Genomic DNA, 27110 nt, shown 5'->3' with positions numbered 1-27110 from the left:
AAAAGCACAGCTTTCATCGGAATCCTGGCTGTGTTGCCTCCAAGTCTGTGAATTTGGGCAAGTTATTTAAACTCTCCAGGCCTCAGTTTTTTCTTCTGTAGGAATGGGAATAAGAAGGCTTATTTTGAAAGTTGGTCAATGTTAACATTAAATGATGAATAAGAAGAAAAGATTAAACAACACAGCAGAAAGTCAGCTCTCTTTTTTGTCTCTACTCCTCTCCTTCCCCCATTAAGTCTATACATCTTCCTCTTGTAAGGACCTTTTCTTTTCAATGATGCTCTGAATTTTCACCTACAGGCAAACATCCAAGGTCTGAGCAGAGTTTGGCAAACAAGGGCTGCATGGCATGATTTACCAAAACCCTCTCTTAAGTTTGGGTTTCCCAGAAACAGGTCCTAAGGATCTGATTTCAAGTAGTATATTTGGAAAGTGATGCCATGGAAGCATCGTGGAAAAAAGTGGAGGAGATATGGAAGGGAAGGAAGACAACTTGGGTTATGTTAATAAGCAGGTTAATGCTTATTCAAATCTTCTGGGGACACCAGCAGACCATCTTGAACCCGCCCCAGAGTTGTCTCACCTGAGGGCATGGATGCTGGGGTATTAATCCACCAATTGCTGTTAGTCACTGACTGGGGGCTCAATGTTAACTCCCCAGCATTCCTGAGCAGAGAAAGCTCTCAAGCATGGAATCACATCTGTGTACAAGGGAAAGCCTTTGGTATGTAAGGAAATTGTGAGCTTCAAGGGGCTACAGATAGCACCGACAGTGTCCACTAAAAATTGCTGGGGAAAGGAAACTGGAAAAGCATGCCGTGACATGCAGAGCAGGAGAGACAAATAAATGTAAAAACTTGGTGCTTCCTATTTTATTGGGCAGACATAAGAAATCAGGAACAATCAGAGTAATAGGACACAGGTAATTAAAGTGGTAGGAGGAAAATTTGGCATAGAAATGAATGCAGCAGCCAGCAGATCTAGGCAACATAGAAGACAAAAAAACAGTCCAGAGTTAGGAGGGCTTTGTGCTGCAACTTCTGTTGTCTCTTGCCCAACTCCTACTTGTCCTCCAGATTTCAGCTTAAATGGTACTAGCTTTAAGAAGCATTCCCAGCAGGACACCACCAAAGCCCTGTGCCCAGATTTGCACAACTAGTACCTAATACAATTCCTGGCACATAATAGGACTTGATGCATTATATACCCTTTACTCCCTCTTCATGCAAACAGTGAATGTGCTAATAAGGACTAGTTAATTCTTATTAACCAATTAACTACTACATGCTTAGTTCAGAAGATAGTGCCTGCACTGAATACAAGAAAGTGCTCAACTGATATTTCACAAAGGAATGACTATCACTCCTTATTTTATAAACAGGCAAGACTTTTGGCCTCTTAGAACCAGTTTCCTCATTTGTAAAATGACAAGGATGGCCTATGACTCCACTTTGGGAAAACATTTCATGGGTGCCTTACTAATGCACTAGTGCTGGGAGTTGGTTATAAGCCAGCCACAGCCCTTGCCTGATAGCCTCCCTGAGATATGAACTAGTAAACAAACATACAATCTAACAATTAAGACTGCCATTTACTGGAAACCTTAAAAAGCCTCAGGCATTCATTGAAACACATTCATTCTAATCTTTGCAGCATCCTGTGTGCTAAGTATTTTATCATCATGCCCTCTTTCTACCCTAGCATGCTGGAAGACTCTATGCTCTCTTCTGTTCTGAGTACTTGATTATTCTACAAGTTTAGAAAAGCTGAGAATTAATTAAGTCTGACTTGCTATGGGAGAAGAAATTAATTAGGGCTAGGGAGTGAGCAGTAGGGGAAGAGGAAATAAAATAAAGATGCTGAGAGACATCAATGGGTTTACCACGAATGGAAGGAGCAATGAGCACGAAAATGTACAACCTCAGCTAGCAGCCAAGTTCCCCAGGCTCACTTAGGTGGCTACAGGATGACACTGATTCTAGGACTCTTAGGTGGGCTGCTGTCCTAGCAGATTGGGCAGGAGTTTGTCTTCAATAGTTGCTCTAGTAACTGGCATGCAAGCTATGATATGCTTAACCTAATTTTACTTGCCATATTAATTCTGAAAACTCCAGCCATCTGTTTCCTGGATTCTTTTTTTTTTTTTTTTTTTTTTTTTTTTTGAGACAGAGTCTCGCTTTCTTGCCTAGGCTAGAGTGAGTGCCGTGGCGTCAGCCTAGCTCACAGCAACCTCAAACTCCTGGGCTCAAGCAATCCTCCTGCCTCAGCCTCCCGAGTAGCTGGGACTACAGGCACGAGCCACCATGCCCTGCTGATTTTTATATTATATATATTAGTTGGCCAATTAATTTCTTTCTATTTTTATGGTAGAGACGGGGTCTCGCTCAGGCTGGTTTTGAACTCCTGACCTTGAGCAATCCGCCCGCCTCGGCCTCCCAGAGTGCTAGGATTACAGGCGTGAGCCACCGCGCCCGGCCTGTTTCCTGGATTCTTGACTACACTGCTGCAGAAGGGAAAATCCAGAGATCCTTTCTCCACTTGCCTCTGCTAAACCAACCAAGGCTGCACACCAGCACCACAGTAAGGCAAATAGTTAAGTCCAAGGCCTCCAGTCTTCAAAGACATGGACAGTAGTTAAATATACTTCAGGGTCAGGAAAGGGCACAAACTGGCCAAATCCGCAAACCTGCTTCACCCATCACTATTTCCAATTATTCCTCAGGTGCAAACCCACCTTCACACTTCTGAAATCTCATCATCTTCCATGCTTTCCACCCTCCTCTGGGAAGAAGGGCTTTTTGGAAGGTTTTCTACCCATTATCTTTCAGTATAAGTGACTCATCTTGCTTGACATATTTATTTCTTAAGACATCACCTACGTTCAGATTCAAGTTGAAAATCTAAAATAATCCTAATCATAACCAAAACTTTGACTTTTAAAATTGTTCCTCTCTTTAAACACAGATAATCAAATTATGCTTGCAGGAGAAGTGGGCCCTGGTACTCACACCTACTGGGTTTTTTGTTTGTTTTTAAAGGGAGGTGCTCACCTCACAATTGCTTTTGCTGGTTTGTAGCTGTTAAGTAGCAGCAACACCCCATGCCTCCTTTCTGGGGACCTACAGACTCTGCCATTCCAGATGAATTCTTCTTCTTCCCACAAATCATAAAGAGAAAATATGAGACCATGCTAGCTTTGGGTATTTCTGAGTTTTTGGCTAGGTAAAAAAGCAAAACTAAACACGAGTACCCCCAATGTATCCCTTAGCCTCACAACCCTTTATTCTATGAAAGACTTGCTCAACCCTGGGATGTGGGAGGAGTAACAAAGAACCAATGGAAATTGGGGTTTGGGGACTAGGGCATGGTGTATAAACTCTGTGAGTGCGGGGGTTTTTTGCCTGTTCAGTGCTAGAACCAATCCTTTGAAGGTGCTTGATAAACATTTGTTGAATGAAAGGAAGCTATGCAACAAAGAAAGATGACTGGGGAGGGTCTCAAAAAGGCTCTTCCAGAGCTGAGATTTCGGAACTGTAGGCTGAGGCTCATTAATGGATCATGAAATCAATTTAGTAAGTTTGACTAGCAATTTTTTTTTATTTATTTAAAGAATGGACTAGAATGGAATAGAAAATATCTTATAAGGGGAAATACAATTTTGTAAAACTTTTGTTTCAGATACACACTCAGGATAGCAATATAAAATATATTTCTTACTGGTTAAAAAAAAGTTTGGGGAAAGATGTTTGCCTGGGAGTATTAAAACACAGACTCCCAGGCTCAAGCCAACACTTCTTGGATCAGAATCTCAGGAATTTTGCACTTTGAACAAGTTCCCTTGAAGATTCTGATATACTCTAAACTTGGTTTAGAGTATATCAGAATCTGAGAACAGTATCTGAGAACCAGTATATCAGTCTGAGAACCACTTGTAGGGTCTGGAATTTCAAGGATTTAACAGCTATGGAAAAGCTGATCAACAAATTAGTTCAACTCTGTTTTTATGGCCATTATCTGTTTAAAGGGTGGGGGACAGGCATTTCATGATCATAAATAAAATTTGATTGTCCTCTTCCTGTCTATTACTGACCTCACCACTGGGCCATTTCCTCCCTACTCCTTCCATACACTCACCCAAGTGGCCAATCAGATCTGTTCCGGTATAGGTTGGCCACATAGCTTTTATCTTCCAAAATAAACAGATGCAGAGGATTTAGTTGCCAGCTGTGAAGCTGGACTGGGGCCTACAGGGAGAGACTGCTCAGCAAAGAACCAGCAAAAACTCACAGCCTGGGGCCAGTCATCAGATATCTATGTCAAGCAGTTGTGGCCTGTTCTACCCTAATCCTGGCATAGCTCTCAGCCACCTGTCCTGACAACTGCAGACAAAACTCCCTGGAATGACTATCCAGCCACACTGGAGACCCAGGCTTCCGAAGGCCCACTGGGAATCCTCCACACCAGCTGTCCTTCATCCTGTACCGTGGAGTTCACCCCTCCCCCCACACCAATTAACCAATCTATATCATAAGTCCATGCACATTGGTTTCCCTGCAGAGGGAAAAATAATAAATTGCATTTTGTTATTTTCATGTTTACTGTAGGTAGTAACAAACACAGAAGTCATTCCTTTTCTCTCTCAATTCAGACATAGATTTTTGAAGTCAATTTTAACACTCTGGACATTGATTAGACCATTTTCAGATCCTTCTCTCTTTCCTCAGACCTTCCACTTTTGCTGAGTGGAAGGAGGAGGATCTTCTATATCCACGTGTATGGGAATCACCATGGGAGCCCTTCTGCCTCTGAGAAGCTTTGGGTCACGCTGGCACAAGGGCTCTCTCCCTCTGGGCCCCTACAGCACCCATTGCCTGAGCTGCCCATCTACTGCTAGTTTACTAGCTTCCATGTATTGCTGTGCGTGAGCTACTCTCATTCTTTTATTGTCTTTTCTCCTAAACTTAGTTGCAAATTCCTAGGAGATAGCAACCATCCCTCAAACTTCTGTCTCGTTCTCATAGTGCCTTACTTAAAAAATGCCTTTGTTTACATTAGTGTATGTGACTGTGGACAGGCATACAGCAATCACACTCCACTGTCAAAAGCCATCGGCACTGGACAAGTTAATCAAAGTCTGTTCATCTTAGCAGTTAGTATTTTAACCACATTTGGTTGGTCAAGCACCAAATTGCTATGGTTACATTCCAGATTCTAAAAATAGCATTTAACATTAAGTTTTGAAGAAAAAAATTCGACACTAACAGGGTCAGACTAACAGTATTAAGAACAAAAGACAAAGTCAACTAGCTTCCCAAATGGTGTCAGAAATTTTGCTGATCAATATTCACTGGGTTATTTATTGTTACACACTAACAGCATCTTAAGAGCTTTTTACATCACTCTCATTTAATCTGCACAACAACCTATGAAGTGGGTTACATAGATTACTTATTACAGTACTCCCATTTTACAGATAAAGAAACTAAGGCAAAGAAAGCTCATATAAATACCTTCCCAAGGCTGGCAAACAGCAGAATAAAGGTTCACACCCAGATCTGTCTGCCTTCACCATAACCCTCTACTATCACTCTAATTCAACTCCTTATGTGGATTTCCAGACCATAACTTGGACAAGGTTCCCTCTCCTAAAGAAAGGGTCGAAAACAAACAATTTTTTTAAACCAACTAGGCAAGCAAGCAAGCAATCTATTCACCCTTCTGCAAAAAAGTCCAGATGGGAGAATTTAGAAATATGCCTATGTACCGTGTAAGATCTCATCTTTATGTTTTAAATCTATCTCTTCTTCTCCATCACCTACCCAATTTCAGTTTAGACTGTGATCCCCTCTTCTACAATTTCAACAGCCTCCTAAATTCTGTTGACTCTAATGTTAGAATATATCCAGAATCTGACCACTGTTTATCACCCCTACCTTGACCCCCTACAGTTTAGTCTCAACATATCAATGTGTCATTTTAAAGGGTTAAATCAGGTCAAATCACAATTCTGCTCAATCTTACTTCTAACCTGTTCTCCCTCTACTTTCTCCTTTGCTCATTTCATTCTTGGCATATGGCTTCCTCCTTCCTCAAACAAACGCGTCATGCTTCTGCCCCCGGGCCCTAGCCATTTCTTTTGCTTGGGGCTCATTTCTCTAAGACATTTGCATGGCATTCTTTCTCACCTCCTTTATGTCTTTGCTTAAAGGCCTCTGTCCAATTAAGGCTTTCCTTCAATACCTCGTTTAAAAGTGTAATCTCTCTTCCCACCCTAGGACTTGAACTCCCTCTTGGCTTGCTTTATTTTGTTCTAAGCCATACCACTTATCATCTAACATACTATATAAAGTATTTATTATGTTTACTGCATTCCCTCATTAGGATGGATGCCCCATGAGGATAGAAATATTTATGTTTTGTTCACCGTTATATCCCCAGCACCCAGAACAATGCCTAGCATGTAGCATGTGCTCAGCAAATATTTGAATTATTTTTTTAAATGACTTACTAGCTAGAAAAACTGATAATCCCAGGTCAATGTTCTATGTTTACCCTATGGCTCTGAGTACTCAGGGTTCTGATCCATTCTGGGAGGTATCATTTACCTGCTTGAGAAACCATGGGCTGGGGAGCTAGTAAAAGAAGAATGATATGGGGAGTTCTACATTTCAGTTAATCTACTCCAGTTCTGGGAGATGGATCTGGGGAGAAGGCTGGAATTACGAGTTCATTCCAATAGTTCAGCAAAGAGATGATGAGAGCTTAGGAAATAGTTACTAGATAAGAGCATGATGATTGACTGGATGTTGGGGGATGGTGGGAATCTGACTGACTCAGGTTTTTGGGTTGAATGACTGAACAGATAGTGTGGGCAATAATGGAGACAGAACATACCAGGAGGAGCCCATTTGGGAGTGGACCCGAAGAGATAAGTCTTCTCTACTTAGTTGAACATTCATTTAGCAGTCCACTGATAAATAACTAAAGTGATTAAGGCAAAAAGCTTAAGGGATAAAAAGCAGATTATAAGCAAAGGAATCCAACAAGAAGAACATTGTTTATGTTTTCATTATCAGTGACACTGAGCTGGCTTCTGAGCAGGCAGATTCCCTTCTAAGGAAAAAGGCAAGGATGTCTTCTCATGGATTAAAATATTCAAGTTGACTGTACACCAGAAGATATATACTTACCAAGATTCTTGTACAGTTCAATGACAACTTGCCCTATTTCATTGGAAAAGAACTTCAGAATTAGGCAATTTAAAAAGGGATAGGTCATAAAGATCCCTGAACAAAGGTTTACCAACAATAGTTCAATCCACCCCTTACATAACAGAGTTTTACCCTCATACTTTACCCGGAAAGTTCTCTCTATTTAGTTTAGGCCTGCGGACGATCACAAAGTCTTTGTCATTCCCTTTGCTCTTCAGCCGTTTCCGTGGGGGGCTCTGCGGGTGGCCCAGGTTTGAGAGCAGTTCCTGGGGAATGTTCTCACTGTCCACCTCCTCCTTCTCAAGGGCAGAGACCCCCATGCCTGAGAGCAGTTCAGAAGTCTTGCTGGAATCCCATCCCCACGTGAAGCTGGTGGTAACGTTGCTACTCTGGTCCGGAATCTCCTGGAGGTGCTTCCTGCAGAAGCGCACAATACCCCAGTTTCTTTCGAAAACACATCCATAAATAATTCCAAGGCAGGCATAATAGAGCTGCAATTTGTGCACTGTAGAAAACTTTCAGGACAGCTAATATAATTGCATTTTTTTTACATGCCCTTGGCGAGTTCCCAAGAATTAAAAAGGAAATGACAGAACAAATCAAAAAACGCTTTTGATTTACGATCATGCAGAAGGCCTCAAGAATTTCTTCCAGCGGAGAGAACAGACAAGAAGAGAGGGAGGGCAATCACACAGTGAATGAAAACGGTAACAGGAAAGTCCAATTAGGGAAGCCAAATAAAACCGCACGCAGACCTCCGCACTAAAGCATTCATCCATCCACACTTTCACCAAGAAGGGGCTAAGCAACCATCCACATAACAGCATTAGTAAAATAATAGCAAGTAGCAATATTCGCGGCCTAAAAGAATTAAGACAGTTCTATTCCTGCACTACTCCTTTTTGCAATCGGTTTACCTATGCATGGCGTCCACAGGTTCGGAAGTTTTAAATACGTGCATTAATTGCAGAGCTGCCCGCCTCCTGGATTCCCGCTTTGGCGCGCGAAGGCTCCAGGCGTGCAGCTCCAGCCCCTAGCTGCTAGACCCGCGAACTCTAGCAACGTTCCATCCCCGCCGCGCGCGCAGGGCTGCTCTGCCCGCTCTCCTTCGCGGCCGCCATCCGCGGCCGCGCAGCCAGCTGGGAATTGTAGTTCCTGCCTTGTCTCGTAGTCCGACTGGCTCGTCACTACTTCCTTCCCTTGCAGCTTTGCCCGCCTTCGAGATACCCACAATCCCTCGCGGGTGCAGGGTTGGTTGGCCCTCCGGAGGCGGCGAGGCGGCGAGGCGGAAGCGGGCGGTGCTCAGGCTGGCTGGGACATGTCAGCCGCTTGACTGTGGACTGGTTTTCCTTTCCCGGGAGCCGGCAGGCCTTCTGGTGACCGCCACGGCTGTCGCCTCCGAGCGTGGGTCCCAGACCCTGGACGGCTGTGGCAGACGCCGAGTTTCCCGGTCCCTTCCAGACGCTGTCTGGCGAGATCGGACGGTGAGCCTCAAGGGGAACGGGGGAAGGTTTTGGGGTCTGGGGTCCGAGGCCGAGCCTAGGCGGACATGGAGGGGGCCCGGGAGATCCCGAGCGGCTGCTCCCGCAAGGCCTACTTGGGCTGAGTTGCTGAGTCCCAGGTTGCTGAGTGCAGACAGTGGCCTGTCCCGCCCGCCAGGTGAGAGGCTGAGAGCCGCAGGCGTCACACCTGCTCTTTTTGACAGGAAGCTTCTTCCTCCTCCGGGGAGGTGAGAGGGCGGCCCTTAGGACTGGGTAGACAGGATCTTTCTCTCATCTGTAAAGTAGGCAGGATGACAACAACGCGCATATCACAGGCTTTTTAGTGAGGATCAAATCAGATTAGGCGTGTGAAGGTGGTTTGTAAACAAAAAGCGCAGTTCGAACGAGAGGCGGTGGTTTAATTTTAGGGGAGCCAGTGATCCCAGGTGGTCCTTTGTGTGGTGGGAAGGTTGCACATCCCCTTGCAGCTTTGACAAGCCTCATAAATGGAAATAAAGGACTGTGTTTTGCATAGGGCTTTACCAGTGCAACGCAGGGGGCCACTAGTAAAGTCATTGGTTGCTTGTTCGGGTTCAACCCGCTACGTCTGTTTGCGTCGCCGCCTAAAATCGGGAAGAGTTTGGGGGTGGTTAAAATAGGAGCGTGCCGTATTCCGGGTAGGATGACCATGCGAAATAAATTGTGCAAACTATACTGCAACTGTGGCCCCAGGAAAACAGTGGAAGAGAGAAAGGGGGTGAATTCCAATCCTTATAAAAATGAAGAGGATTTGTAAAGTTCAGAAGTAAGCAGGCTATCACGTAGTGCAATGTTCAGTAATGCTGTATGACTTATCCTCTATTTCTCTGAAAAAATGATTCCTTGTATAGTGAAATTAAACCTCTTTTGCCCAGGTGTGTATGTGTTTCAAGCTTGGTCCATATCTTGAAAAGTAACAACCTCTTGACAGGAAAGAATTCAAGAATCTTTAGTTTGTTCTTGAAAGTAGGTGAGATTGGTGTAAAGAAGGGATCTGTTCCCAAATTGATTTTGATTGAAACTAGGTGAAAATACTAGACAGAGTGTTCACATGTTGTTAAACTAATGTTAAATGGAAAATATTTTAAATGCAATATCCTGATTTTCCCAGTTACCGTTATGTTACTTTGGCTAAGAAGAAAGCAGTTGCCTTTGTTTGAATATATCTCCTTTTTATAGTCTCCTTCAGGAAAGTGAACAAGATGGACCTGTACACTAATGGAGGAGAAAGAATAAATAAAAAAAACTTGTATGATGCCATGATGAGAATAAACAGTTTTGAGACACAAAATCCTGAGCAGCCACTTCAGATATACATCTCATTGATAGGAAGGTATAATAGATGGGATGATTCTAAATTTAAAGATGAGAAATATTTATGTTCAGTGTAGGGTTTAACTAGGAGTCCCCTGAGAACAAGAATACTTGAAATATCTGAATTAGTGGACACAAGGTCCTCTCTTGGACTTCAGGGAGAACCCGTCCATTTTGAAAATCAGTCTTTTGATACTGTGATTGACATTTCATTAGTTTGCCCTGGTAACAGAAATACTGTAGTTTGCTAATATGGGAATACTTTTTTTCTTTCTTTCCTTCCTTCCCTTCCCTTCTCTTTTATTTTCTTTTTTCTTTTCCCCTCCCTCCCTCCTTTCCTCCCTCCCTCCTTTCCTCCCTCCCTCCCTTCCTTCCTCCCTTTCTCTCCTTCCTTCCTTCCTTCCTTCCTTCCTTCCTTCCTTCCTTCCTTCCTTCCTTCCTTCCTTCCTTCCTTCCTTCCTTCCTTCCTTTCACATTCCTTCTAATCATGGCTATTCTCTTAATATAGTAAATACAAGTTTAAATTAGTACATGCAGTTGTTTTTAATATAAGGAATTGTGTCCATTGAGGACTTGAAATTACTACCATGTTTCCTCGAAAACAAGACAGGGACTTATATTTATTTTTCCTCAAGAAGACACCCTAGGGCTTGTTTTCAGGGGACGTGTTATTTTCCCCTCAAAGCCTCAGCTTGCAGCATACACAGGATGGCTGGAACCTGACAGGGGAAGCTGACCTTGTTGGTGGGGCTGCCTGCACCTTTCGGGTCACCTCTGGGATAGTAGCTGTCACGATGGGGCAGATGAGAAGGGCTGCTCATCTTTCCCGTTTTGCAACGAAATATATGGGTTGTGCAGATATGCTGTGTAGCCACACCCATCACTAGGTCTTATTTTCTGGGCGGGGCTTATATTTCGCAAATACTTAGAAATCCTGCTAGGGCTTATTTTATGGGTAGGTCTTATTTTCGGGAAAACATGGTAGTTATGTGGAAATTGCTGTCTGGTTGCTTAAAGAACTGTGTTGTGTTTGCAACTGATATATTTCATTTTTCTGATTTATCTTATTAGTTTAATTTTACTCAGTGTACCCCATGTTCCATTTTAATAAGAGATATACCATATTTCCAGAACTAGACTTATTTGATTAGTATCCAGGACAGAGCAACTATTAATACATTTTCTTAAATAACTGCAAATGATATTAGGGTAATTCCTACAACTCTTTGGAAGCTTCAGATAGAATTCAAAGTGACTTTGTAAATTGGGAAAATGTTTATAATACAACATGAGATGTGTGGGTGAGACAAGAGCAATATCATTTATGGAGAGTCAAAACCACAGCATAACTACAAGATGATCAATATTAGGGCATAGGAAGGGCCAAAAAGGACTGACCGTCATAAATGACTACAAGGCATATATATATTCAGTAGTATGTTACTGCCATTTTTGGAAATCAAATATGGCAAAGAGATACTATTTAAATAGAAAGGTGATGTTCTTTTTCCTTAGTTCCATCATAACATGGAATAAATCCTAAAATTCCTTTAGTTTTTTCCTTATGTTATTTAGCTTAGGGAAACAAAAGGCTGAGAAGGATTACATAGCAAGAAGTATCTATCTGCCAATCAGATTTCAAGAGGACCCTTTTCCGTTGATTAATTTTAAAGTAGATCTTTAATTCTCTGCAAGTTAATGCTCCATGATAGATAGATTGTGGCAAGAACTAATTTGCACCAGTTTTCTACTTTTCCTGTGTAGATTAGAGTCATATATTACCCTTAAATCAAAGAATGGCAGTATTATCTGTAAGGTAAAAAGGTTTAGTTAAATTCTATATTAAACATGACTTTCTTAGCGGTCTATCTTGATATATCTAAATGAATGATAGAATGTTTCTAATTTGTCCTCTATGAAGACTGAACAAAATAAATTATTTAAACAATTTAAATTGCGTTAAGAAAGTATGTCTGGATTGGAGAAGAGACATAATTGTGATCCAGGCTCTGCAGTCAGGGTGCCTTGGTTTGAATCCCAGCTTTTCCACTCATTAGCTCTGGGAACTTGGACAAATTACTTACCCCCTCTATGCTGTTTTCTCTCTAAGCAAGGATATTAAAAGTCCTTTCTTACTGGGTTGCTAGGTCTAATTTGATAAAGCATGGTAGGTACTAGCATGGAATTTAGTAAAGGCACGCTAAACAAATGTTAGCTATTCCTTTTTTTAAGAATTATTTTGTTATTTGGAAGGATTCTAAGGATTATCATTTATCAAAATGTCTTGCAATAGCTATACCTGAAATCTTTAAGAATTCATTCAAATTTTAGTTGTTTTTTTCTTACCTGCTTACACGGTTGCTACCTCTTTGCTTCATTCCTTGCCAGAGGCATAACAGTTTGTATGTATCCCACTGTCCTCAGAGGGGCTTGTCACATTTGGATTCAGGTTACTAGGTTGGTTTGCCAACTCAGCTCTTAGATGGCTTCAAAAAATAGTATGATTTGTTTTCATTTTTAGAGTTGGAGTAACAGTCTCTTGTGGTATTCTACATCCTGAACTGGACTCTCTCTATTCCTGAAATCTTTAAAATGAGAATAATGATTATGTGTGAAAGATTTACATTTTGATTGGTGGTAGAAACCTGATAACTTCATCATTTACTTCTAGTGCCAATTCTTTTGAGTTTACATTATTAGGCTCTCTTTGTTTTTTTTTTTATTTCAACATATTATGGGGGTACAGATTTTAAGGTTTCAATAAATGCCCATTTCCCCCTCTCCCCCCACAAGTCTGAGTCTCCAGCATGACCATCCCCCAGATGGTGCACATCTCACTCATTACATATGTATATACCTGCCCCCCTCCCACCTGCCCAATACCCTATTACTGTAGTACCTATGTGACCACTTAGGTGCTGTTCAGTTAATACCAATTTGCTGGTGAGTCATTATTAGGCTCTTGAGTTGCTTCCTAGCTTTTATTATTTCATATATCTGAGCAAAAATACATGTTTAGGTTAATAGTATCTGAGTCTGATGAATCATTAGGTTCTATTCAGAAATTTTTCATTCAGTTTCAGAATCTTTGGTTTTGGCAGAATTTTTGTCAGTGTTTTTTTTTGTGTTCTAATCAATTGCTACCAATTCTTCCTCTCCCCCTTCCCCCAACATTTGGGATTCTTCAAATTCCAAAATTATCTTAATCTCTAAAGTTTTCACTCAAAGTGTGGTTAGCCTGAAAGAAATATTATAAGCCATAAAGTACTCAGAAAACAGTACTCCAATTCAGTAACATTAACATGCTAATTAGGAAACCATTATAAAGGCATTTGAAAGTAATATTAAATAATATCTTGATGACTGGAAAAGGATTGAATTGAATTTTTAAATGTTTAATACTTTCAGAGCCAGTGTTTTGAGGGATACAATATGCCTGCACATCAGACACTAAAATTTGATAGAATGAATGAATGGGCATTTTGATTTTGAGTAAAACCAACTTATGCTGCTGTGGTGCTAATGCCAACCTAAAGTTTCCTTTTCATTTCTAATCATAGGGAATTGAATTTTGATTTGCCTCTATCATAATCTTTCCCTTTCTACTCCTTCTCCCTCCTTTTGCCCTAAACCTTGCAACTCCTTATTTGACTTTAGGTACAAGGTTAAAGATATGGGTTTTAAAACTGTTATTTTCTCATCTCAGCTTGGGAAAACCCTAATTTTTATCTCCAATTTTATGAGACCACTAGACCTACCTACCCTTGGTCATAATAACAAGGCAACAGAGTTCATTCTGAACAGAAGTAGATGATGTGGTAAATGGAGTAATAGACCTCCAAAGATGACTATGCCCTAATCTCTAGAACCAGTTAAATGATTAGATTATCCAGGTGGGCCCAGTGAAACAGAGAGGACTTACCCCCCCCACACACACACAAAGTATATGAGGAGATGGGTATGTTAATTTGCTTGAGTATAGTAATCATTTCACCATGTATATATACAGTATATAAAAACAGCATATTGTACACCTTGAATGTATACAATTAAAACAATAAAGATATTTGGGTCACATATAAAGACTGGAGAGAGGCCTCTAGAGCTAAGAGCAAATTCCAGGCTTGCAAGGAATCAGGGATCTCAGTCCTATAACCATAGAGAGCTGAGTTCTGCCAACAGCCTGAATGAGCTTGGAAATGATTCTTCTCCAGAGAGAAATGCAAACCAGCTGACACCTGGACTTCTGACCCACAGAAACTATGAGATAATAAATGGGTTTTATTTTAAGTAACTAAGTTTGTGGTAGTGTTACAGTAGCAATAGGAAACTAATACACTGAGTATGGGAAAAGATGTAATCAAATCATTTATTACTAGAATAAAGGATCCATAAATCTGTTTATTCATCTATAACCTTTTAAAGTACTATGAATGAGAAATTGAGAGCCATAGGGAAAAAATTAATGGCTATGGCAAGTTTATAACTGATTTTTTTGTTTGCTTATGCCCATAATCTTACCACTTATTAAAGTTTTCATATATTTCATTGTTGTCGTATTCTTTTTATGCGTATTATGTAAGAATATGTGGACTTTTCAATTAATCTTAGGGCAATTTTCTAATGTTATTAAACAATCTTAACAAACATCACTTTTTATACTATAGTAATATTCCATCATCTGGCTCTACCATACTTTATTTAGCATTTCTTTGGTAATTTCTAGTATTTAGTCTTTTTTCCATATGATTGTTATATTCCTTGTCCTGGACAATTTCAGGTAAGTCAGTATCTAGGTCAAATCATAAAGGGATTTTCAGATAATATGTTGTATTTAAACTCACATTGAATCTCTTTTATAGCTGGATCTTGAAGGTGGTAATAGTTGTCATCAGCACATTCTATTACATAGCTTTCAGCTAACTACTTAATCTGTGCTTGGCTTTAAAATAAGATTTGCCTTACTCTTGTTGTGGTATTAGTTTTTTCATAGAGTATGAAATTTGATATTTTGAGTAATAGTTGGTAATGTGCAGAGTTTTAAGCCTTTTGAGTTGTCAAGGCTTAATATAAAACTGACGTATTTACTAAAATATACTATAATGTTTTTTATTCATTTTTTTATTCATCCAACAAATATTTCTTAATATTACTATATGCTAGCTACTAATTAGAGACTTGGAATATAGTACTGAATAAAGTAGTCAAGTCTTTACTCTCATAGAGGCTATAGGGGAAGGGGAGACATGCAGGGGGCAATTAATAAATATAAAGAATGTGTATTATATTGAAGAAAACTAGGAAGATAAGGAGACAGTGATAAAAGTTGTTTAATTTTAGGTTGAAATGTACAGAGGAATGGAAAGAAACTATAATAATATAAAGAACTGGTAAAGAAAATAGTTTATTAAATGTGATTTTTATTCATGATATTTCATGTAGGAATATTTCCTATATGAATTTAAATTTACCCTGTTAAAGTCTCAGACTTTCTGTGTTCTTTTTATAACTAGTTTTGGGTGCAAAACTGGTTATTGTTTGTTGATTTGAAATGCTTTATTCTGCTTTATTTATGTTCTTAGGTTACATGACAATCTTGATTCTCTCTGTTAAGATATTCATCAATTCCTTGGAATATTGTAGTCCATAAAGGTAGATTTTTTTTTATTTAAGAGTAGAGAGATATCAAGCCATTTGCTGATGTCTGTATTATCAGCTTTTAAACTTAAGAATATTTTCAAATTTATGACTTTATTAATCATCATTGATAGATTTTCTATATATAAAATAGGTAAAGTAACTTTCTTTAAAGAAAATAAGACTTATGTCGATAATGGGAAGTGTAAGTGTATTTTGTGAAGCAGTAAATGAAAGAATTTCAAGTCAGGAAAGTTGAGTTAGGCAAAATTAACACAAATGAAAAATACTGTTTTAAACAAAAGAAAGGTTACTTTCAAACGGCCACTGTCTTTCTGTCTATTACTCCCTCTCTTTTAGAAAATCAAATTATGGGGTATGGATGATGATAGAAAAATGTATTTTACTAAGTATGTAATTTCCTAGGGAATAGCTTATTTGTAGAAAATATTCTGTTAGGATTTATAGCCTTAAGAAACAAATTCCAAATGATACTCTATTGAAACTGTTCACATCTAGTATTAAGAATTTCTTAATTTGTAATATCTTAAAAACTAGTGTAATTTATGTTAAAATAACTTTTTTTGGAAAAAATAATCTATGTGAAAATTTTAAAGTGCACTTCAAAAAATAAAATGTAAGTACTTGAGGATAGGAATTATCCTTTTCATCTAATTCATAATCCTGGAGTGGGATAAAAAAAGAAATTCATAGTCAAATGTGAAGCATAACAGTTTTCAAAGAGTTTATTGATGCATTAATAAATATTTAGGAAATTTCCAAATGGTCATTTTCAATGTTAATATTGCATTTTTATTTTTATTTTTTTCAGTTTACAGATATGGTCCAGACCTGTACATAAATAACTTTGGTTAGCGTGAACATTCAATAATGAGCGGTGCAGCTTTGGGACTTGAGATTGTTTTTGTCTTTTTTCTGGCATTATTTCTACTTCATCGATATGGAGACTTTAAGAAACAGCATAGACTTGTAATTGTTGGAACGCTACTTGCTTGGTATCTCTGCTTTCTTATTGTCTTCATACTGCCTCTGGATGTTAGTACGGTAAGGGGTGAAACTGATTTTCACAATTTAAAAGACAAAATTGTAGTCATACAGCATGTTTGAAATAATGTTATTTCTTAAGACAGCTAAATTATATATGGTAATACTTATATTTTGAATTTAGATGTTATCTTAGAAATTTAATCATTAAAAAGCATAGCTAGAAAGGTTAAATTTGGTTAGATTAATAAACTCCAATAACCCTCCAATTACTTGGTAATCTTTTGATTTTCATTTAAACCATTCATTGTTTTAGACAATATACAACCGGTGCAAGCATGCTGCTGCAAATTCAAGCCCTCCTGAAAGTAGCAACGTTACAGGATTGTATGCAACTGCTAACCCCATGTCAAGGTATTTCCTTTCATTTTTATTTTTTAAATATAAATATTGTAGAGGGCAAACTATTTTAAAATTGTCAGTTTTTACCATTCAGATTTTATATTTGTAAGAGTTATCCTCATTCTCTACTGATCCCACCACCTCTATTTTTTGCTAGTAGACTTTATTACATCGTGTTCTATTTAAGTCTACATTTTAAATATTTATTGGTGCACGGGCCTTTCAGCAGATGGTAGTGAGAAACTTGAAGAAGACTTGAATTTTTAGCCCTGGTTCTTCTTTACTATGTATGTGACTTCCAATATATACTTTTCCTCTTAGCCCATCTCAGATCTCAAAAATGGGGCAAAAACATAACAAATAAAAAAAAAAACCGTTTATTGGGTGGTGGGCAGGTGGGGGGGGAAGAGGGGATGGGTGTACACTTACATGAGTGTGATGTGCACCACCTGGAGGATGGACACGCTTGAAGCTCTGACATGGCGGGTGGGGGGGAGGGATGGCAAGGGCAATATATGTAACCTTAACAATATTTGTACCCCCATAATATGATGAAATAAAAAGAGAAAAAATATGGGGCATGCATTTTTCTCTTTTGGCTACTTTACAAGGTTGTAATAAAGGACAAGGAGGTTATTCTGTATTTATGGTATTCTTTTCATATTATACATCCTCTGAAAGCGTTATAGTTATAGATCTAGAATGAATAAAATTCAAATTGTCAAACGGTTATATAATTCAAACAGAATTACAGATTCTACCATGCATCTCCATAGGAGTTATGATATATAGTGACTGATTTAATTAGCATTTCAGTTTGTAGAGATTAGTTGCCTAATGTCTTACCTGTACCACTCCCTGCAAAAGTAAGTAAATAAATAAAATAACCAGGTTTATAAATGGGGTGAGTGTGTATTTTAAAGGTGTACATTTCAAATCTCTCATTAGAGATTTGATTTCATGATACATTTGCTTTTTGAAGACTGTTGGATTTTTAGTCTATTAGTTGAACATTAAGTCCTCTTTATGCCCAATGACCAAAAGTACAGTGAAAGTTGAAAACTTAAATGGCATTCCTCTCTAAAACAAACTGTTTTGTTCTCTTTGTGTGGTTTCTTTTTTAGTTTGATAGCTGTGAATTTGAAGTTTTTCATGAAATTTTGAGTTAAAGTCAATAATTTAAAATTTGAATCTGAAAATTAACTTTGCCACATGCAATTCAGTTGTATAATTGAAGTAGTAATTATTTATGATTAATTGGCTTTAAATTTTCATTCAACAGCCAACATCCATGTTTCAAGCCATGGAGTTACATTCCTGATGGAATCATGCCAATTTTCTGGAGGGTAGTATATTGGACATCACAATTTTTAACATGGTAAGTGGTAGTGAAGGATAAAATTTTTTAAATTTGGCTAAAGTAAAAATAAAATGTGATTATTTTTCAGTAAATGTTCATATTTTGAAATTTATTTACATCATTTGGAATTTATTTACAGATTTAAAAAAAAATCTGTATCTTCTCCCTCCCTTTCTGCTGGCTCAAGTCTTTCCCATCTTAAAAAAAAAAAAAAAGAAAGAAAGAAACAAGAAAAGAAAAACCAAGTAAACAAAAAATAGAAAATAGAAACAAAAAGTTTTCCTTGTTTCTGTTTCCCTCCAGTTATTGCCTCTCTCTTGACTCCAGTCTTCTTCCAGCCCCATTATTATATGAAATTGCTCTTGCTAAGATCATCAGTACCCCTTGGTTTTCTTTCTATCTGCTCAGCCCAACCTTCTGAATTTCCTTTATGGGCTCCATTTCTGTGGCCTATATTTCCTAAATATTGGTCTTCCCTAGAGTCCCATCTTTGGTCATCTTGTTGTCTTACTCTTCCTGCATAGCTGTAATTACAGCCATGGTTTCCTTGACCAGTAATGCATTCTGAATCTTTTTCCCTATTACAGCTTTATCTTTCTGCTGAGTACCAGACTCACACTAACCCACTGCCTACTGAGCATTTCACAGGTATTCTGCAAACAACTAAGCTCTAAAACTGGAGGTAGTGATCATTGCAGGAGAAGAATCCCAGAGCAGAGTAGAGTAGTGCTTCTCTAAAATCATGCTTCTTAAATTCAACTGGGCCCTAAGCATTGCCAGAGTTTCCTTCTTTGTTTCTTTAGTTTGTTCTCCATTCTCTACAACAAACATTTCTAGTCACTTCAAACTTCTGCCGTCCCATTGTGGCTCTCTCTCTCCACTATGCCCTAAAAGAAAAAAAAAAATCACCTTTACTCTTAGCAGATGACTTGACTTTATTTCTACCTTACAGTAGAAACAGAAGTCATCAGAAAACAGAAGTCATCAGATGGCAGCTCTTACAGCTTCTCACCGACAGATCTACCTACTTACCCATCTTTTCTTCCTTTCCCTTTAAGGATGGTAGAATCACTCTTGTTAAAGCTAATCCTTCCTGAAATATGGATCCCTTTCTTTCAGCTCTTGTTATAGACATATAGCTTCCAATTTCAACAACAGATGCACAATTCTCTCATCCTTTAAGAAGAAAAAAAGGGGCTGGGCTCAGTGGCTCATGCCTGTAATCTCAGCACTTTGGGAGGCTGAGGTAGAAGGCTCTCTTGAGGCTAGTAGTTGGAGACCAGCTTGGGCAACACAGAGATCCTGTCTCAATAAAAAATAGAAAAATTAGCCGGGTGTGGTAGTCTGCGCCTGTAGTCCGAGCTACTTGGGAGGCTGAGGCAGGAGGATTATTTGAGCACAGATGACATCACTGTACTCTAGCCAGGGTGACAGAGTGAGACTCTGTCTCAAAAAGAGGAACAAAAGTCTCTCAACTTAAATCTCTTTCCAGTCTCTACCTCATTGACCTTGTCACAACGAAATATTTTGGGGATACTTTTTTTTCAGTTGAAGTATAAATTTGTACTGAAAAGTTCATAGATTGTGTTTAGTTTGACTTTTTTCACGGTGAATACACCCATACCCCAGCACTCAAATGATGATCTAGAAAATTAACAATGTCCCTCTAGACCCCCACCTCTTGCTTTCCCCTCCAGTCATCCCCCCACAAAGGTAACCACGATTCTGACTTCCATCATCATAGATGAGTTTTTCCTGTTTGTGAACTTTATAAACGTGGAGTTATACAGTATGAACGTTTTTGCATCTCTCTGTGCTCACATATTTGGGACATTCATCTACGTTGTGTTGTATGTATCTGTTTTCCGTTCTTTTCATTACTGTAAAATACTCCATTTTATGTTGATACCCTAGTTTATCCTACCCAACCAAACTTCTTAAATTCTCTATCTTCGGTATCTCCGTTTGCTCATTGTTTACTTATTTTTTCAACGCATAGTTCTCTGTTGTCTCCTCCCCCTCCACCAGTCACACATATAAGTCCTGAATTTACTTCTCCTCTTGGTAGCATTTGATTCTATTGTTTACTTTCTCCACTTTCGAACACTTTCTTATCCTAGTTTCCACTCCATATACTCCTTGGTTTTCTTCCTTGCCCCACTTCTGTTCTGTTTCAGTCATCTTTCCTGGTTCTTCCTCTTTTCTGTTTCACTACCTCTCCTTTAAAAGTTGATAATTCTCAGGGATCTTGTCTCAGTTCTTTCCTTCACATTCTACATACTCACCCTCCCAGATCTCATCTACTGATGTTATTTCACTGCCATTGATAGGGTAATGACTCTGGAATCTATTTGTGTTTCTAGTCCTGTTTTCTGAACTCCGAAGCTGGATAGCCAGCTACTTCCTGTGCAACTCATCTTGGACACCTAGGTATTATTTCAATGTCAGTATGTTGATAACCAATCTTCTCCCTTTCTGCTCCTTATTACCACTACCACCCTTACTCCTCTCAGCTAGTTCCAGTTTTGTTCCCTGTTAATCCATTCTCCATGCTGAAGCCTTAGAAAACTAAAATTTGGTCATGTCTACTTTATGTTAAAGAAGATATTTCCTCATTATACTTTCCAAATTCTTCATAAAAACTTTTAAAGGCTTATTTTAGACTGCTCTTTAGTTATCACACTGTTGCATTCTCTACTGGTTATTCTGGCCTGCTTTACTCCCAGTATTGTGCCTTGCTCTCTCTTGCCTCAGAGCCTTTGTTTTTCCTAAAATTTAATATTACAAAAATAATCATCTATTGTAATTTATTCAGTATTAATAATTACAATTATATTTATTAATGAGAAGAACTGTGCATTAAAATTGACTTTCGTATATTTCTGGTCTTTTGAGATTATATAGACATCAGTTTTTAAATCATTTTTTCCATCTCTCTAGGATTCTCTTACCATTTATGCAGTCATATGCAAGATCAGGAGGGTTTTCTATCACTGGAAAGATCAAAACTGCACTGATTGAGAATGCAATCTATTATGGCACCTATTTGCTGATTTTTGGAGCATTTTTAATTTATGTAGCTGTAAACCCACATTTGCATTTAGAATGGTAAGAAAAGTAGTCTTCTTAACATTGCTTTTGTGTATGTTTGTACTTTTAAAAATTCATTTTTATCTTATATATGCAAGTAAACAGACATTTCATTGAGAAACATATTGTTCTATGTTTTTTAGATTCTCCAAAAAGAATATCTGAATAATCCATATTACTAAGAAAAAAAATAGGGAATAACATCTTTAAATATAGCTTTTAGGCAAAGGATTTATGCTTTGTCTAATAGCTATATATTAAACATAATAACTAATGCTTTTGGGTAGAATTTCAAATTATATATATCATAAAATATCTAGGTTTATTTTTCATTGGAACTTGAGAATATTTTTTCTTTTTGTTCTTGCTGTAGTTTGGGGCATATTTGTTCTTAATGTTGTCTTAGATATTTCAATAAAATTGAAATCTGTTTTATACTTATGATTTGATTTGTTGTATATGTGAAAAGGTGGGTCTGAAAATTTAGGAACAGAGCAGCAGCGATAGGCCTCACTGTTGCACTCCTGAGATTTATGTACATCAGCTTGAACACAAGTTAATTAAAAAATTTTCCAGGCTTCTTTTGGTTAATATTGAATAAGAAAGCACCTAATGGAAAGTCTTTTCTTGGGGAAAATATATACATATTTTTGCAGTGAATTATTCTAGATTCTGATTTTAACTGCAATAGAAGCAATGTTTGCGGTGTTAAAGTCCATTTCTGCAATTACATTTTATTTTTCTATTAAAATAAGCAGATTATCTGCTGTTACTAAAAGAGTAGCTAAGAATTTAAAGGTCTAATTTTGCATATAAAATCTTATCCATCCTTTAGGGTAATTGTTTTCTGAAAAAATATTTAATACTAGTTGGTTTCATTTCACATTTTCTAGGAAAATATATTTATCACAGCTATCTGCATATGTTTTCTATCTTAGGAATCAGCTTCAGACAATTGGGATAGCTGCTGCAAATACATGGGGCCTGTTTCTTCTTGTGTTGTTATTGGGGTATGGCTTGGTGGAAATTCCTCGGTCATACTGGAATGGAGCAAAAAGGGGTTATCTACTTATGAAAACTTATTTTAAGGCAGCCAAACTGATGACAGAGAAAGCAGATGCAGAAGAAAATTTAGAAGATGTCATGGAGGTAAGGAAGTTTAAACCTCACAAGCAATAGTCACCAGTTATATGCATCTCCTTTTTGTTACTTTTGGTTTCTTGTTGGTAGCATATTGATGGGCTTCAGATTGCAAATTTGGTGGTGTGCAGTCCTACTTGATGTCTCATCCAGGATGACTTTTTATTGGCAGTTCAGCCTCATGAGGTGTCATATCCATCTTCTAACTGACAAAGATTTAGGGAAAATATATCCAATAGTGTAGGACTATGCATGTTGTCTTGGGGTAACTTTTAATAGTGACCTTTTTTATTGTCCAAAGTCTCCTAGATTAAATGATAAGCTGTATGGTTATCCTAACATAGTAGAAGTGAAAATAATGACCAGAGGACACTTCTTCCTGAAGGTTTGACCCAAGGTAATCTCACCAAGTCTGGAAACCTCTTTTAAAGAACAGTTGGCATAGGAATTTGTATCTGTAAGTTTTGTTTCCTGTCTGTAATGTTAATAAGGCAGTTCGTTTTACATGTAAAATTTAGATGACTTGAGCCAACTTCATAAGTTGATGAAAGCATAATTTTCAATAATGTACATAAAAATATACAACAAATGATAAAATTTTACTATGTTAACTAATAATGTTGTTATGGACTTAAAGAGAGATTACCATAGTCACCTCACATTTTCGCTCCCATGGGAAAATATACCACTCTGATGATGGTAGTCTCCAAATTAAAACTTCCTGTTGAAGGCTTTTTACTCATGTTAGAATAAATTCCAAATGCTTTAATGCAGCCTAAAAAAAAATAATTTGGCCCATGTTAGCTCACCAGCTTTATCCCAAAGCTCTGTCTTCCTTATACTGGTCAACTTTAGTTTTTCAAACTTGATAATGATGATGAAATAATAAACAATTCTATAGACTTAATATTTGCCTGACACTTAACTCTGGTTCCTCAAACTTAGTTACAGTGATAATTATCGCAAACAATTACATAGACTTAATATTTGTCTAAGACTTTCTAAGCACTTTACATATATTAATATAATTCTCATAATTTTATAAGAAAGAGTTCTTTTATCCCTATTTTATAATTGACGAAAATGAGGCATAGAGAGATTATTAAATAACTTCCCCATGTTCACACAGCTACTAAGTGATGGAGCCAAGCAGTCTAACTTTAGTTTGTACTTTAACAGGGACTGATAAACATTTTCTGTAAAGGGCCATATGCTAAATGCTTTAGGCTTTGTGTGACATATAGTCTCTTTGCAAGTACTCTGTTATAGCATGAAAGCAGCTGTAGCCAGTAAATGAATGAGCATGGATGTGTTCCAATACAAGAAGAGGTAGTAGACTGGATTTGATTTGATTTAAAGGCCCTACTCTAAATCATTATACTCATTGCCTCTTTTTTCTGTCTCTGGACAGAATACTTCTCCCAACAGCATGCTCCTCCCAAACTCTTAGAATGTTCTTTTTAGCATTCTCTTCAGCTAATTCCTACTTCATTTTCAAGTTTTAACATAAGTGAGAATTCTTCAGGGAAACCCTGCTTATTAGCTTCGTAGGGCTGCTGTAACAAACTGCCACAAACTGGGTGACTTAAACAATAGAAGTTTATTGGCTTAAGGTTCTGGAGGCTAAAAGTTGAAGATGAAGGTGTTGGCAGGGGTGGTTCCTTCTCAGGGCTGTGGGGAAAATCTTTCTCCTAGTTTTTGGTGGTTTGCTTCTGGTAGCAATCTTTGGCATGCATTCTTTGACTTGTAGACCTTAACCTTTATCTTCAGATGGCCTTCTCTCTCTGTGCCTGTGTCCAAATTTCCTCTTTTTTTAATAAGGACACCAGTCATATTGGATTAGAACCCATTCCACTCCAGTATAACTTCATCTTAACTTAGCTAATGTACTAGAGGTTAGGGCTTCAACATATGAATTTGACAGAGGAACACAATTTAACCCATAACATTCCCTGGCCCTCCAAAACTCTTTGACACACAGTAACCATTTTTTCTTTTTTAAAGAGGGTCTCGCTCTGTCACCTAGGCTGGAATGTAGTGGCACCATCATAGCTCACTGCAACCTTGAACCCTGGGCCTTAAATTGAACTCCTGGCCTCAAGTGATCCTCCACCTCAGCCTTCCAAAGTGTTGGAATTATAGTCATGAGCCACTACCCATTTTTTAAGTGAATGAATAAATAAATGTATACTGTGATTGGAAAATTTTATTTTGGCCTTTCAGCATTTATTCTCTACAAAATATAAGAACTATAATAGAAAACATTGATTCAAAATGTAGAAGCAAACCTATAAATAGTATTCTGTTACATTTCCTTAGTCCTGTGATGAATGCTATTATATCTTTTGAAATAATATAATTTATATTTGATAATTTTTATATTTGTGTTTGAAAATTTGAATTTTTTTTGGAAAAAATTGAAATATTTGAAAATTTATATTTGGTAAGATACTTATATTTGATAAAATAAGATAATTTAAATGTGATAGTATTCTCTCTAAAAGTTGGTATTGAATTCGGTTGTTTCAGATTTGAGGAATTTTAGTTTATTCATTATTCCTGCAACAAATATAAACCCAGTTGTTATTGAAGGTCTGGATTTTACTAGGAGGAACCTTTAATAACTGAATTAAATAGAGATTTTGCTGTTATTGTTGTTAATTAGGAGCCCTATAAGGAATAAGACATAGAAAATTAAAGACTGATATTGGTTGCTTCTGTGCTATTTTAGTATAGTATTCATAGGTTTAAGGTGTGGCGAATTTAAAAAATTTTGGATAAGAAACTACTCATTTTATAACGGATGTTTGAAAATAGCAGTAGATCCACTATATAACAGGAGAAGTTTGACCCTCCCCCCACCAGAAAAGCAAATGCATGGTTTCTCAGGTATGGGTTTCTTTGGCCATGTATTTCAAGGTATTTTGGGATTCTTTCTGCTTTTCTGAATATCTGAAACTTATAAAATTGAGGAGAAAATCTATTAATCATTTAACAAATCATTTACTATCTTCCTGCCATGTTAAGTGCTGTGCAGAACTGGCCATGAGAATACTAACTCTCTAAAGCAGAAAATTGTACAAACAGTCCTTTATGGTATATGGTAAATGTGATGGGAATGATAAAAAGGAAATGCTTTAGCTTGGACAGGTTTCACTTCTGAATAGTGATCAGAGAAGATGAAATATGACCGGGGCTTTGAAGGGCAAAGCAGAATTGTGATAGCTAATAGCATCCAATCAGATATCAGGAAGTTTTAAAGCCAAATTAATTTGAGCATGAATTTTGTGTTGGGAAAGTAAAGCTATAGCAGGACCCTGAATGCCATACTGATAAGTCCAGACTACATTTTGAAAGCAGTGAGGAATCATTGACACTTTACAAGCAGGGAGGAAACATGATCCTATATGTGGTTTAGGATGGTCAGTCTGGTGTAGGGGCACAGAATGTACTGTAGGAAGAAAACATGGAATAAGAGTAAAAAATATGAATAATTTAGTTTGAAAGAAAACTTAAAATATACTGGTTCTGATTACATTGTTTAAGAGATCACAAAATTCAAATGCTTTTTCTTAGGAGATATTTTTTCAGCTATCTGTATAATCCCCCAATGTAGTTTTATAAAAACCAGTTTGGTATTTTTATGATATGTTTCTCTCTGAAATGAATATATGCATTTGTTTGCCTACTACTTTTCTCTGAAGCATTAACAAAACTTATAAGCCTTGTCAAAACATTCAAGAAGTATTTGCTACATGACCTAACAGATCACCTCTACCTTTTGTCATTTTTCTAGAGAGAATATTTTGGGGAGGGAGAAATAGCTACTTATTTCCACTGACTGAAAACTGCCTGTTAGTCAGCCTTCATTGATGTTACCTGATCTGCTTAGAAAAGAGTTGATTAGGCACAATAATGAAAGAGCTCAAAGTTATATTATTTTGTATGAAAAAACAAACGAAAATACTGTCCATACTTTATAAAAATTACAAACTTTTGTAGAATCTTAAAATTATAATAGATATAACACTTGTTAATAGTTAACTGTTTCAAAACTTGTTTTTGTTTAATATGGCTATATTTTAAAGAAAACATGATATTTCATGTAAAATATAACCAGGTATATAGTTTGTTTTCAAAGTAGGATAAATCTGTGCTAGCAAGTCAACAAAATTTAAGGCAGCTTACTAATGGAAAATTGTGATACAGTGATGCTTCAGGGTGACCTTTTAAAAACTCGTCTGATTTTGTCACTGTCATGTTTAAGCTTCACACATCAATCTCAAAATAAACTGTTATTAAGACCTAGGAGCATTTTCTGGGAGGCCGAGGCAGGCGGATTGTTTGACCTCAGGTGTTCAAGACCAGCCTGAGCAAGAGCGAGAGCCCGTCTCTACCAAAAAGAGAAAGAAATTGATTAGCCAACTAAAA

General features: G+C 37.6%; 2 protein-coding genes across 5 annotated transcripts in view; one reads left to right on the top strand and one right to left on the bottom strand.

Annotated features, from left to right (window-relative positions):
* Nucleotides 1-8365, bottom strand: part of SKP2 (S-phase kinase associated protein 2) — a 32944-nt gene extending 24579 nt beyond the window's left edge. Inside the window, exons 1-2 of one of the 3 annotated variants that reach the window (XM_012736438.2) lie at nucleotides 8129-8365; nucleotides 7357-7628 (exon numbers count right to left, since the gene is read on the bottom strand). In XM_012736438.2, the coding sequence (XP_012591892.1) occupies nucleotides 7357-7628; nucleotides 8129-8172 (316 nt within the window). In that variant the 5' untranslated portion in view covers nucleotides 8173-8365. The remainder of the gene's footprint in view (nucleotides 1-7356; nucleotides 7629-8128) is intronic. The other 2 variants (XM_012736439.2, XM_012736437.2) reach the window with 2 other exon arrangements.
* An 89-nt stretch (nucleotides 8366-8454) lies between these two features.
* LMBRD2 (LMBR1 domain containing 2) overlaps nucleotides 8455-27110 on the top strand; it is a 38803-nt gene continuing 20147 nt past the window's right edge. The window contains exons 1-6 of one of the 2 annotated variants that reach the window (XM_012736432.2): nucleotides 8455-8695; nucleotides 16515-16747; nucleotides 17004-17101; nucleotides 18372-18467; nucleotides 21390-21557; nucleotides 22478-22688. In XM_012736432.2, coding sequence (XP_012591886.2) covers nucleotides 16574-16747; nucleotides 17004-17101; nucleotides 18372-18467; nucleotides 21390-21557; nucleotides 22478-22688 — 747 coding nt within the window. In that variant the 5' untranslated portion in view covers nucleotides 8455-8695; nucleotides 16515-16573. Of the gene's footprint in view, nucleotides 8696-8771; nucleotides 8871-16514; nucleotides 16748-17003; nucleotides 17102-18371; nucleotides 18468-21389; nucleotides 21558-22477; nucleotides 22689-27110 lie in introns of those variants that run through there. The other variant, XM_076007972.1, reaches the window with a different exon arrangement.

This window comes from Microcebus murinus, chromosome 11 (assembly GCF_040939455.1).
Source record: "Microcebus murinus isolate Inina chromosome 11, M.murinus_Inina_mat1.0, whole genome shotgun sequence".
Taxonomy (NCBI): domain Eukaryota; kingdom Metazoa; phylum Chordata; class Mammalia; order Primates; family Cheirogaleidae; genus Microcebus; species Microcebus murinus.
The sequence above is the reverse complement of the archived record's forward strand: the minus strand, read 5'-3'. Positions and strand labels throughout refer to the sequence as shown.